This window comes from Moschus berezovskii, chromosome 20, assembly GCF_049115385.1.
Source record: "Moschus berezovskii isolate FMDL1 chromosome 20, NW_MosBer_1.0, whole genome shotgun sequence".
NCBI lineage: Eukaryota > Metazoa > Chordata > Mammalia > Artiodactyla > Moschidae > Moschus > Moschus berezovskii.
In genome coordinates this window covers 33,207,105-33,221,946 of record NC_142479.1, presented here as the reverse complement: position 1 = coordinate 33,221,946, position 14,842 = coordinate 33,207,105, and the positions used below count along the sequence as shown (strand labels likewise).

The 14,842-nt window shown below is 37.7% G+C and overlaps 1 protein-coding gene across 2 annotated transcripts in view; it reads right to left on the bottom strand.

Annotated features, from left to right (window-relative positions):
* The window catches only part of EFCAB5 (EF-hand calcium binding domain 5), a 96,070-nt gene that overhangs the window by 39,920 nt on the left and 41,308 nt on the right, over positions 1–14,842 (bottom strand). For both annotated transcript variants that reach the window (XM_088828446.1, XM_088828448.1), the window contains exons 8-10: positions 4,639–4,794; positions 2,584–2,683; positions 520–1,434 (exon numbers count right to left, since the gene is read on the bottom strand). In XM_088828446.1, coding sequence (XP_088684572.1) covers positions 520–1,434; positions 2,584–2,683; positions 4,639–4,794 — 1,171 coding nt within the window. The remainder of the gene's footprint in view (positions 1–519; positions 1,435–2,583; positions 2,684–4,638; positions 4,795–14,842) is intronic.

Sequence of the window (14,842 nt, the reverse complement as noted above, 5' to 3'; positions counted from 1 at the left end):
TTCAACTAAAAGGGCATAAATTTGCACAGGCAATTCCCAAGAAAAGTCTTCTGCAGAATAAATATTTGAAATCCAGGGTGCTTTCTGTCTTAAATACAACCTTCAGAAACTCTTCTAGAACATCTTATATGCAACTGAAAAAAGTGAGATACTTTTAAAATTTGAAATAAAAGAAATTTTAAAAAGTGATTTCTAATATCAGATACTCCATTTAAAATAAAACATCTTCTGGGCCTTTCAGAAGTCCAGTGAAAATTTCTACAAGTAATACTACCAGATTTCTTCCTTACAAACGGGCTTCTAGTGTAGAGGGATTTCTAGGTAAATTCACAGTAGAGACTTTCTAGATTGCATGTAATTGATTGCTCAAAGTCTAGACTCATGTTGAATAGCAAAATATGTCTGAAGTTTGCATGACCTTATATGTCACAAAAAGATCCTAACTGAAATGATTTTTCTGCAGACTTTAAAAACCGCTCTAGAAAACAAGGAGCTGAAGTAAGAAAGTGGTATTACTACCTGAAAGATGATCTTCGGGGCTTGATGCTCCAATTTGCTCCTGCAGTTCAGGACTTATGAAGACTAGCTCTTCATATGGGTGTATGTGAGTCCTTTCTTCCTGTGGAGGGATTTCAGTGTGCTCAAAGGAAACAGATTCCCTAGATGTTTTACTTTCTCCTGCGATACTACCTTTTCTTGATTGTGAAGTTAAGTCTGTGTCCTGTTGTTCTTCCGGAATCGTTTCTCTGGGTGATTGTGATTCTGCAGTTGACCCACTGTGTGGTCCTTGATCTGATTGTGATTCTCTGTGTGCTTCCTGTTCTGCAGTTGATTCTCTGGGTTGTTCAAGATCTGATTGTGACTCTCGGCGTGACCCCTGTTCCTCAGTTGACTTTCCGTGTGACCCTTGTCTGGCTGTTGACCGTTCAGGTTGTCCTTCTGTTGTAGTTGGTTCTTCGGGAAGCCCCTGTCCTGCTGCTGGTTCGATGCGGGCCCCTCGAGGTGCTCCTTGTTCTGCGACTGGCTCGCGGTGCGGTCTTTGCTCTGTTGTTAGCCCTCCGCTTGCTCTTTGTTCTGGAGTTGAGCCTGGGTAGGTTCCTTCTTCTGATGCTGATTCTTCGTTTGCTTCTTGTTCTCCAGTTGACTCTTCCGGCCTTTCCTGTTCTCTGGCTGGAACCCCGTTTGGTCCTTGTTCCACAGTTGCCCCCCTCTGCTGTTCTGGTGGACTTTGTGGTACTGTTGATTCTCTATAGTGTTCATGATGATCTTCTGGGCTTGCTAATAATTTACTTTCGGTTTTGCTGACATGTTTTTCAGAAGGCAATGTATTCATCTCTAAGAGAACACTGTCAAAGTCTTCATAAATGTGTTTCTGATTATCCATGTCTCCCCAGAACTCAGGTAAGTCTATCTCTCCAAATTCAACAAATGGCCCTAACATAGAAAACAAAATATTTACCTAAACAATTCATCTTATAATGTAGAATCAGAGCTAGTAAATTAATACAAAAAAAGCAGTAGACACAGTAATGGTGCCCACAGAACTACTGCTTTAAATGGATATCAATTACATTTCCCAGCAACCCAATAAAAAATAAAAAGGTGCCTAAAGGAACATAAAAGATGCTCACTACTGGAAATTAGAAATAATCCCTTCCTAAAATGTATGGAAATGAACATGATTTCTTCTTTTGATGCTTGAAGAGTAGCTTAGACTTTCAAGGCAAATAGAATTTATCCTCTCCTCTTAGTCCTCCCACAATAAGCATAGCATAGGGCTGAGGAAAGAGCAAATGTCTTCCACCTCAAACCCTGCCATTTTTGACAACATGGGAGGGTATTATGTTAAGTCAAATAAGGCAGACAGAGAAAGACAAATACCACATGATCTAATTTACATCTTTAAAACAAACAAATAAAGTAAAAACAGACTCATAGATACAGAGAACAAATGGGTGATTGCCAGAAGGGAGGGAGTTTGAGATCTGAGTGAAACAGTTGAAGGGAATTAAGACATGCAAACCTCCAGTTATATAATAAATAAGTCATATTATTAAATAATAAATAATATACAGTATAAGGAATATGGTCAATCATAATAATTTCGTAGGGGGACAGAATGTTACTAGATACATCATGGTGACTATTTCCTATCATATAACAATGTCAAATCATTGTGTACATTTGAAACTAACATAATATTGTACATCAATTATATTTCAATCAAAAAATGCTTGGTAGAAAAAAATCTTAGAGTTCTAAATTGGACATTAAAACTGGAATTACCATTACAAACTTAATTTCCCAAACATTCAGGTTGTCACTAAAGTACTCCTTCGTTGGAATTCTAGCTCAATTCTGACTTAACAACTTTTAGTATGGCACTGTAGTGAAAAACACATCTAGTTCAACTAGATGGTAATGGTAATTACCATTGTATGGCATGAACAACTAGATATAGCCATCATGATCTAAGGAAGATGTTATCTGGAGGGATACCATGGTGATAGAATGATGTTGTTTTGTCACATCCGTGTACTGCTTCACTCCAGCTTGAGCACACTCCCTCTGGGTGGCACTTACATTGTCTTGGGTTTCGGAGTACACCTCTGAGCACTTTTGAACTTTGGTCATAGAATGTTTCCAGCAAGGCCAATGTCCTCTGACGATCCAAAAACCCTACCTAAGCAGAAAGTTGGCAATCAGTTGTCACATGAGATTTGAAACTTTTATGTAGATAGAATATTGAAACTCCTAACTATACTTTTTATCCCCAAATTTCTGCACTTCTTAGCTCCAGTTCATACTTATCTTAAAAGCACTGTCAATAGTGTGTTTCACACACTATTGTGTCATGTAATCAATAATATGTCATATTTCACATTCACTACTAGGAGGTTACATTCAGATCTGCAGACAGTCCAGAACAAATATTTAGATCATTATGGTATGCATTTACAGCTTTGTTCCCAACTTCATTTAGTATCCTCTTTTTCTCCTTTCATCCTACTTTTTAAAATCTATGTTCTTTTGTTGCTTTTTATCTATTCTTAAAAGCTTCCTTGTAAGGACTGATGCTGAAGCTGAAGCTCCAGTACTCTGACCACCTGATGTGAAGAACCGACTTATTAGAAAAGACTCTGATGCTGGGAAAGATTGAAGGCAGGAAGAGAAGGGGATGACAGAGGATGAGATGATTGGATGGCATCACCGACTCAATGGACATGAATTTAAGCAAGCTCCAGGAGATGGTGAAGGACAGAAACGCCTGGCAGACTGCAGTCCATGGGGTCACAAAGAGTCAGACATGACTAACTGACTGAATAACATAAGCTTCCTTAAATCTTTTCAGGAATATGGGGCCACAAACAAACATGCATAAGGTTCATAAACAAATATATTTCAGTAAAGTTGGAATCTATTTTTGCAAGTTCATTTGGTGTCCTGGCACAATTGTACGTTCCTAAATTCCCTGATGGCTCAGTTGGTAAAGGATTCACCTGCAATGCAGGAGACCCCAGTTCAATTCCTAGGTTGGGAAGATCCCCTGGAGAAGGGATAGGCTACCCACAACAGTACTCTTGGGCTTCCCTTGTGGCTCAGCTGGTAAAGAATGCACCTGCAATGTAGGAGACCTGGGTTCAATCCCTGGGTTGGGAAGATCCCCTGGAGAAGGGAAAGGCTCCTCACCCCAGTATTCTGGCCTGGAGAATTCCACGGACTATACAGTCCATGGGGTCACAAAGAGTCAGACTGAGTGACTTTCACTTTCAAATCTTATTCCTAGAAATACTTTTTGAAATAAACCTTTCTTGTTTTTAAGAAGCAGAATAAAATGTGGTAGGCTTTCTATTCCCCAAAGGGAAAAGCACTTCTTTTCTCTAGGAAGACACCAGCATAGACAATCCTAAGAAAAAAAAAATCCTAAGCAACCTACTCTTAAAAATGGGAAAGAAGCTTAGAGACAAGTTATAAATCATATGCAGTGCCACTCAAGATGCAGTCTGCAAGCTGGTACCAGTCTGTGAGTGATGAGAAAGGTAGGAATTGAGAATAGCATCTAGAAAACGTTATAGCAACTTGAGAAAGTAACTGATAATAAATCAGATTTGAATCTGGTAGTAACACAATGTGGACTGTATTTTTTCTTAAATCAGTAGCTGTTTATTAAAATTGAAAAGAAGGGACTCCCCTGATTGCCCAGTGGTTAGGATTTTGCCTTCCAGTGCAGGGGGTGCAGGTTCGATCCCTGGCTGGGGAACTAAGATCTCACATGTCTTGCAGCCAAAAAGCAAAACATAAAACAGAAGCAATGTTGCAATAAGTTCAATAAAGACTTTAAAAAAATGATTCACATCAAAAAAATCTTTTTAAAAAAAGTCAAAGGGAAAACCAAGAGAAATTGTAGGAACTGGTAAAACAAAAAAAATTAAACTTAAATCAGTAATTTTTCCCTGTGTTTTTTTAATAGCTCTTAGATTAGAATATGTTTGGATTGTATTTTTATTTCCTTTTTCCCTCTTAGTAATCCATTTTCATTTTCAGTCCACGTATTAAAAACATCACCATCAACAACCTAAAGACTGGTCCTTCACAACGGATAGTGTGAGAAGCACTACTTCAAGAGGCTTCTCCTACCTTCCCACGGTCACAGTGCAGGAAGAGTTCAGCAAACATCTGTCTCCGCATGTCAGTTTTTATGACCTCCCTGAACTCGTCTGCACAACGGCAAAGGTGCTTAAGGAGCTTCTCAAATGTTTCACTTTTAAAGCCTTCAATGTGGAAAGAGATGAGCTGTGGAGAAAAAGAGGATAGGTGACTGATTAAAAACCGTGTTCTTCACTTGGATTTTCCCCCAAGGATTCCACTGATGTGCATTCAATTATTGGCTGCAGTTTTTTCCATATCATCTGCTGTCACTTAGATAAAGCATTTTCAAATTAATGCTGTTCTATGGCTATGCTGCAGAGAGAGGGGATCAATACAGTTCCCAACACCATAGACCAGTTACATATACCATAGACCAGTACACACTGTTGGAACAATTTCCCTCTAGGTCACATCAGTCTTATATGGGAGCAGTTGTTAACCTCACGGTATGAAACAGCAGCAGTTATAAAATGTGGCCAGTAAATGAATAGTTCTTCAAATGGAATGCAGTTTTTCTTTTGATGTAGGGGATATAAGAGCATGTGTTTTCGTTTTCCAAGACTGGCTACATTTAATTACTGGTGTGTAAGGGACGGGGACAGCTTCCCAGGTTAAAGAATTCACCTGCCAATCCAGAAGACGAAGGAGACATGGGTTCAATCCCTGGGTTGGGAAGATTCCCCCAGAGGAGGGCATGGCAACCCACTCTGGTATTCTTGCCTGGAAAATCTCATGGACACAGGACTGGTGGGGTACAGTCCATGGGGTCGCAAAGAATCAAGCACAAATTAGAGACTAAATGATAACAACAAATCCTTTGTCTATAATTTGTTTTTTTCCTTTGAAAGTGTAGAATCTGAGAATATCTATGCTCTTAGGTTATACCTCTTGAGGCCTGGTGAATAGAATCCTAGACGAGAGATTGTTTGTTTAGAAGGTAAATGCATCTGGGGTCTTCCCTGGTGGTCTAGTAGGTAAGACTTCAAGTTCTCAATGCAGGGAGCCTGGGTTCAGTCTCTGATCAAGGAAACAAATCCCATAGGCAGCAAATAAGAGCTCACTTGCTGCAACTAAAGATCCTGTGTGCTACAACCAAGACCCAGCGCAGCTAAACAAATAAATATTTATTAATAAAAAGCAGGTAAAAGCTTCTGTATTTTTTGGTGGGTTTTGACATCAGGCTTGTATACCCTTTTTCACTCTCACCTTTTGCACTCCCACAACTAATTTATGAGTGGTCGTTTCTCCTCAGCCTCAACATCAATGTGTATTACTTTTCAGATTTCTGCTAATTTGATAGATCAGGAACATTACAATCTTGTTCTGTCCTTGACTATAAGTATCTCAGTGAGTTTCTCAGTGGGATCCTCTTTAAGTGTTAACCCACTTCTTTCTCTGCCCCAAAAAAAGAGGTAGCCAAATTTGTACAGAATGACTCTGCTTCCCTAGCTAGATTTCCATATTTCACTGCCTCTTTAATATCATCTAGGCAAATTTAGGATGTATTATATAAGAAATATGACTTGAATCCATATTAGTGAATCATAAACCATCCTTCAACTGGCTTAGAGATCAAAAGAGGGAAATTTAAAGCAGAGCAAAGGAGCTTTTCTAAATATTTCATTTCCTTAACAGCTTCTTGATGGTTTAATGAGCACAATGAAGTTCTCATTCGTTGCTTTGGGAAGCAGAGTAGTGTGTAGGTTAAGACCTCACATTTTGTCCGGGTTCAAACCTCAGTTCCTATATTTACTGACTGAGTAACCTAGGACAAGGAAGCTACCCCGGAGAAGGAAATGGCAGCCCACTCCAGTATTCCTGCCTGGAAAATCCCAGGGACAGAGGAGACTGGTGGGCTACAGTCCATGGGGTCACAAAAGAGTCCGACACGACTTAGTGACTAAACAACAACAGTCACCTTGAATGAGTCACTGGACTTTACAGTTCCTTAATAGCTACCATAGTAGCTATTTTACTGGGTCATGGAGAGGCTCCTTTATATAAATAGAGCATAGCTATTTCATGCATTAAGTTCCGTGAAGTCTTGTTTCCTTTTGAACTAGGTAAAGAAATTGATGGAGAAGATTTTCTTTATAAAATAAAAATCCTCTCAGCTGACATTCACATTTTAAAAGGAAAAATCCAATGAAATCAGTGGTTCTCAAAGTGTGGTCCCTTGAGAACTTGTTAGAATTGAAAATTTGGAGGCCCTATTCCAAACCTACTGAATCAGAAACTCTGGGGTGAGACCTAGAATCTATGTTTTTAGAAGTCTTCTGAGTAATTCTTTTGCTCAAACTCACTGAAGTTTGAACTAGATGGTCTGGGGAAACTGGTCCTAATTATACCAGTATTCTAAGATCCTATTGTTCAGTCCTCAGGCAATTTTTCTTGAATAGTAGATACTTTTCTCGGAGAAGGCAATGGCACCCCACTCCAGTACTCTTGCCTGGGAAATCCCATGAACAGAGGAGCCTGGTGGGCTACAGTCCATGGGGTCGCTAAGAGTCAGACACGACTGAGCGACTCTACTTTCACTTTTCACTTTCATGCATTGGAGAAGGAAATGGCAATCCACTCCAGTGTTCTTGCCTGGAGAATCCCAGGAACAGGGGAGCCTGGTGGGCTGCCGTCTGTGGGGTCACACAGGGTCGGACACGACTGAAGTGACTTAGCAGCTTAGCAGCAGCAGATACTTTTCTAAATTACTGGTAAGGTAGAACTACTGAAAAATTGATATTTTCTGGCAATATTGTGGCTCTGTCTTCTAAAGCTGAAATAAAAATTACTGATTCATGAAAAGATTCCTCTTGTTGGGACTTTGCTAGTGGTCCATGGGGAATACAGATTCGACCCCTGGTCAGGGACTGAGATCCATCATGCTACACATGGCCAAAAATAGAGAGAGAGAGAGAAAAAAAAAAGATTTATCTTGTTTTGTATTAAACTTTTGGGAACTGACCTCAAAGCCATATGAGTTTTCTGGCTGTGGGAATGCTATCAAATCAAGAACTAGTTTAACTGTTTCTCTAAGACACATTGAACATTCTAGATTTATAGCCTATGGATTTTCTGAATGAGCATGTTCTGTAAGCCTGGGCTATATGACATGAAAGACTACCAGATGCCAACTGAACTACATAGCAAATTCCAAATAGAACAATTACAGCAGTCTGCCAGTGTCTCTTGTAAAAACAAAAAAGTGAAAACATATGGGAGCCTTTGTGTTTTTACATCGTCCCAAGGAATGAATCAATTAATATCCATAAATCCTGACATAATTGCTTAGATGAATTTAACAATATGATTAACTACTAATATCCTTCTGTTTAATCACTTTGTGAGCTGTCAAACATTTGAACTGTGCTCAGTCACATCTGTATGTGCTGGATCCCAACGTAATGAATTCTAGGCTTTTCATTTTTGACCAGAAAATCACAAGGTTGAGGATGAGGTAAATGTCAGGTTTAAGACGTTGGTAGTTATCATTACATTCTACAGCCTTGGGATTCACACATTGAATTATAGACATACAGGGGAGTTCATGAAGTGGGTGATCTGAGAGCAACAGTAAGAAACTGTGTATTAACTTCCAAACTGTATTTGTAAGCTTTGGTAGTAAATAACATTTCAGAAATGTCTGCAAACAAGAACTAGAGAATATTGAAATACACAGTATATTTGCTGTCTATCATTGAAGAAGTGGTGTGTTCACACAGCATGTGGAATCTAGAAAAATGGTACTGATGAAAGAACCTATTTGCATAGCAGAAATAGAGACTCAGACATAGAGAACAAGTGTAGGGATACCAAGTGGGGGAGGAGGGTGGGATGAATTGGGAGACTGGGATTGACATGTGTACACTGCTGTGAATGCAATAAATAACTAGTGAGAGCCTGCTGTATAGCACAGGCAACTCTATTTGATGCTCTCTGGTGACCTAGATGAGAGGGACATCCAGAAGGGAGGTGACATGTGTATATATATGGCTGATTCACTTAGCTGTATGGCAGAAACTAGCACAGCACCGCGAAATAACTTTATACTCCAATAAATTAAAAAAAAAGACGACTGTTCCTTTTAAAATTCGTATGGGGAACACAGTACCTACTTCAACAAGTCACCGTAAAAGTGATGCAGCTGTTAAGTTTTGCCTCCTAGAAAGAGTTGTCTCATGGGAGCCAGAGTGCTTTGAGAATTTAAAATGAACTTGACACTCTCCCAAAATATATTTCTTATGAGTCTAAATATTCTATTTATAATCAAAACAATCTCAAATAAACAAGCACATTTTACATTTAAAATTGCTTCTGTCAATGTACACACTGTTATATTTAAAATGGGTAACCTAACAAGGACCTACTATATGCCACAGGGAACTCTGTTCAATATTATGTAGCAACGTAAATGGGAAAAGAAATTGAAAAAGAATAGACACATGTATATGTATAACCAAATCACTTTGCTATACACCTGAAACTAGCACAACATTGTTAATCAACTATACTCCAATATAAAATAAAAATTTAAAAGAAATCATTCTTGTCAGTAAATAAATGTTTAAAGCATTGCTCTTAGTGTTCTTTCTAAAGTAAGGAGCTACAAGGTGGAGATCCATAAGTAGAAGAAATTTAAAACTCATGAACACTAGAAAACTTTCCTACACGAACCCTGGTCCACTGAAGTTTCATTTTTATTCTACTGTGCATCCCTCAGCACCATAATAAAAACATAATAGTATAACTCATAAGGTTTTGCACCTGTTCATTGCTTTGTAATTGTCTTTTTGTGGCATGTGGTCTTAACTTGGGGACTTCCGCAAGGGCTCAGCAGGTAAAGAATCCACCTGCAATACAGGAGACTCGAGTTCGATCCCTGGGTCAGAAAGATCCCCTGGAGGAGGAAATGGCAACCCATTCCTGTCTGGGAAATGCCATGGACAGAGGAGCCTGGCGGGCTACAGTCCATGGGTCACAAAGAGTCAGACACGACTGAGCACACATGCACATCCTTAATTTGCTTATATTTTGATTCTTTCATTCCCTGTACCCTACTCTGGCTTCATCCAGTGTATGTATGCATATGCGCACACACATACACACAGGGACATAAATGCCTGCCTATACCCTCAGGCACACTCCCATACAACAATGCATTATTTGATCCTTAAGTGTAAGAAATACAACTTGAACTTTGAGCTCTGTTCTAGCACAGAGAGTAAATAGTATATACTTAAGAAGTAAGAGACTAGAAGTAAATATTCTAAAATAGCTATTTTTGGTCTTCATTTACTGGAAAAAACAGATGAAAAGAGAGGTTATGGTCAACAAAAAGATTATCATCTGTTAATTTACCCACCAGAAAACAGAAATGCTAGAAAAATGATGTGAATATGGAAGTATATGTGGCCATTCATTCTCTCCATTTGTCTTTTTCTCTATATTATCAGTAATTATTACTCAGTGACTCATTTTTTCCAAACATGCTCCAACCTGAATGCAGCCATTGACTTCTCCAAACGCTAATTACACTGCTCATTAAAACAATTAGAGGGCAATTGCAAGGCATAGTATCGCCACTGGGTGGCGCCTGTGTGTAACAACCGACATTTAAAATTTCATTTTGTTTCCGTTTCATTGAGTGCTGGCAGAATAACCTTAAAACACCTTTTTAAAAGCAAATATTCCATCCATGTCATACATGAACATTATAAACTAAAGTTACCTCAATAAAAAATAAATTTTAAAAAATTTAGATAAATTTTAAAAAATTTAGGTGTTCTAAACTACTTCTTTGTCTGATGCCATGTCTTAGTGATTTATTGATCAGATAATTAACTATATCCAATAATATTTTATATAAGAAATACTTCCTTGGTTTCTGTTGATGTAATAGCTCTTCACTCTAAATAAAGTACCTTAAGATGTGCTATTTGGATTTTAGAAGACGGTGGGAAATGTCAGAAAAACTATTATTAGTAGCCCAAACCACTCATTTAAAAAAATTTTATTTATGTAAACACACATATACATATGCACACACATATATATAGATGTATACATCTACAAAGGTATTACATAGAATGCTAAAAGTTCCTATTAAGTGTGTGCGTATATATACATATATATATATATATGACTTCCCTGGTTGCTCAGAGGGTAAAGAATCCTCCTGCAATGCGGGAGACCTGGGTTCAATCCCTGGTTGGGAAGATCCCCTGGAGAACGGCATAGCAACCCACTCCAGTATTCTTGTCTGGAGAATCCCTATGGACAGAGGAGCCCGGTGGGCTACAATCCATGGGATTGCAGAGTCAGACACAACTAAGTGATTAAGCACAGCACATATATATATATATATATTTCACCATTACCCATTTTCTCCTTTAATTGTGTGGACTTACATACATATATACACATACACACAAATAGACAAATATCATATATGGTTATATACATATATGTATTCATATGTGATGTGTATGCATGTATATATGTACATATTGTTTAATTAATTTAAATGAATGGAGGGAGGAAATAAAACTGACATCAGACTTCACAACATTCAGTACCAGAAAATAATTAAGCAATGTCTATATTGTTTTGAGATGGAAAGAAAAGGTGACCCAAATACAGTATATTTATTCAAAATACAGTTTCAGAGGCAATATGCAGGCATTTTCAACATAAAAGTAGTCAGAAAATATAGCACCCTTGTGACCTTCCTGAAAAAACTTTACAAGAAATTTAGCCAATTAAGAGATGAATAAAAATAAATAACTCAGGAATAGAAAAACCATTGTAAAAAGGAGGTGAACCTCAAATCCATTTAAATATTAGACTAAGATTAATCAACTATAGGAACTGTAATTACAGGAAAAAAAGTAAATAATATAAATCTGGATAAAATAATTTGGGGGAATTTCCTGACAGTCCAGTGGTTAGGACTTTCACTGCTGGGTCCTGGGCTCAACAGCAGATCAGGGAACTAAGATCCCACAAGCCATGGGGCACAGCCAAGAGAAAAAACTAAACTAAACCTGGGGAACATAAAAAGAAAAAAAGATAGGAAGACATGAGGAAATATTAAACCCTTCACCTTTTATAGTAGTGTGTCAACTGTTATTTTATGTAATTGAAATATGTGATTTTAAAAATGACTGTAACCTTTTCTGATCTTCTTCATATTGCCTTTTCTTAGAATGATTTTAGAATAATTTTTGTGAAGATATGTCCAATTTCAATAATTCCCTTATTTGTATTTTAGTTTCTCTTTCCTCTGTTGGAGTCAAGTACAATTAAATACTTTTTATTTAAAGTAATTAAAATTTTATAACAAAATTTATGACATCCACATTATATATCCATTTACTGAGACATTATATACACCTCTATTTACTGAGACAAGAAATACAAAGCTGTTTTAAATGATGTTCATCTAAGACTAACAATGGCTATTTCTGGGTAAGAAATTAATGATAGGGACTTCCCTGGTGGTCCAGTGGCTAAGACTCTGTGTTCCCAGTGCAGGGGGCCAGGTTTGATCCCTGGTTGAGGAACTAGATCCTGCATGCCACAACTAAGAGTTCACATGCTGCAATCAAGACCCAGTGCGGCCAAATAAGTAAATAAATACTTTAAAAAAGAAATTTATGAAAGATTTTAAATCCTCATCTTTGCACTTTTACAAGTTGTTTGAATACTTTTTGTAAAATCAAGTAATTTTTCCTTATAAAAATATTCCATGGTGTTATTAAGAATTAATCCTATTAATAGGTTATGAGAATATATACATTGTTATTCTATTTTTATATTTATCTGTGCTTTTAAAATTCTTCACCCTACTATATTTTTTAAAAGTTTTAAGACTATAATTTCTCAACTGAGTAAATATTTAGTAGTATTTCATACAATTAGATGTAAGATCTTGACCCAATAATTATTAAATAAAGTATTTTTAAATTTCAAAACAGTTGGGCTTACATAACTTTAAAATTGTTTATTTTCCATTTTATTACATAACAAATGGGCTTCCCTGGTAACTCAGCTGGTAAAGAATCTGCCTGCAATGCAAAAGACCCCAGGTTGATTCCTGGGTCAGGCAGATCTGCTGGAGAAGGGATAGGCTACCCACTGCAGTATTCTTGGTCTTCCCTGGTGGCTCGGCTGGTAAAGAATCTGCCCCCAACGTGGGAGACCTGGGTTAGATCCCTGAGTTGGGAAGATACCCTGGAGAAGGGAATGGCTACCCACTCCAGTGTTCTGGCCTGGAGAATTCCATAGACTGTATAGTCCATGGGGTCCCAAAGAATCAGACATGACTGAAAGACTTTAAGTTTCAAGAAATATAACATCAAATTTCTAGTTTTTGAAACTTACAAAGTTTTGTTGGTGGCCTATTAATGATAAAGTCTGATTAACATTCTTTGAAAACTAGATCAGGGTAACTGTAGGGACTGAAGTTCTGTATATGCTTGTAAAATGTCTTATTACATAACAGACATTATATTAAATAATGTCTTATTATATATAGAACAGTATAACAGGTTCTTCATATCCTTATTTATTTGTTGCCTTTTTAAGTTATCAAATACTTCAAAAGTTTTATTACTTCACACCATACACAAAAATGAACTCAAAGGATCAGACATTTAAATAGACATATGTATGAGTTAAAACTCTAAAATATATGAGCCTATCTTTATGACCTTTAATTAGGCAATAGTTTCTTGGATATAACGTCAAAAGCAAAAGCAACAAAAGAAAAAAATAGACAAATTGGACTTCATCAAAACTAAAAGTTTCGTGCTTTGAAGGACATCATCAAGAAAATGAAGGGAGGGACTTCCCTGGCAAGCCAGAGGTTAGAACTCTCTGCGCTTCTACTGCAGGGGGCATGGGTTTGATCCCTGGTCTGGGAACTAAATTCCTACATGCAACAGTGAGGACAGGAAACTAACTTTTTAAAAAAGAAAAGAAAATGAAAAGATAACCAGCAAAATAGGAGAAAATATTTCTAATATATAAATTGACAGTTTAGTTCAGTTCAGTCGCTCAGTCGTGTCCGACTCTTTGCGACCCCATGAATCACAAGGGATTGTCAAATATATCTGGATTATATAAAATATATAGTCAATATTAAAGCTTTAATAACCCAATAATAAAGACAAATAACCCAATTTTAAACTGGTCAAAGGATATAAGTAGACATTTCTCCAAAGAAGATATGCAAGTCGCCAATACCTGAAAAGATGCTCAGTGTCATTTTAGCCATCAGAGCCATTTAGCACTTCAAAAGCACTGTGAGCTACCACTTTACACCCACAGGGTGGCTATAGTTAAAAAACAAAATGATGAAACAAAGCAAACAAACAAATCAGAATAACAAGTGTTGCCAAGGATGTGGAGTGATGACATGCTCATTCACTATGGGAATGTAAAACAGGGCAGGCAGTCACTGTGGAAAGCAGTCTGGCCGTTCCTTAAAAGGTTAAACACAGAGTTGGTGTATGAATCAGCAATTCCGCTCCTAGGTATATACCTAAGGGAACTGAGACAAACGCTCACAGGAAAACATATTCACAAATGTTTATAGCAGCATTATTTACAATAATAAAAAAGTGAAAACAGCCCAACTGATGAATGGATAAAGTGCAGTATGTCCATACGAAGGATTTTGTTTTGTTTTTAGTCGATAAGTCATGTCCAACTCTTTTGTGACTCGATGGATTGTAGTCCACCAGGCTCCTCTGTCTGTGGGATTTCCCAAGCAAGAAGACCGCATTGGTTTGCCATTTCCCTCTCCAGGGGATTTTCCCAAACTAGGGATCGAACCCACGTCTCCTGCATTGGCAGGCAGATTTTTTCACCCCTGAGCTACCAGAGAAGTCCACAGATTCTCATTAGTTATCTATTTATACACAATATCAATAGTGTATATATGTCAATCTCAACCTCTCAATTAATTCACCATCCCCCTTGGTTCAGAACAGAGTCTTTATTGGAGTTTGCTCAGGAAAGATAAGGCAGGGCAGGGTAAACAGTTTAGGACTGGCAATTTGAATAATCCCAGTAGACTTTGGGGCATGGGGGCTGTCCCCAGTTATCTGGCATCTGGTCCTGGGTTGACTTGAGGTAGGGGAAATACTGGTTTGGTGAGTGAGGATTAAACAAGGAGGTGGTTCAGAGTATA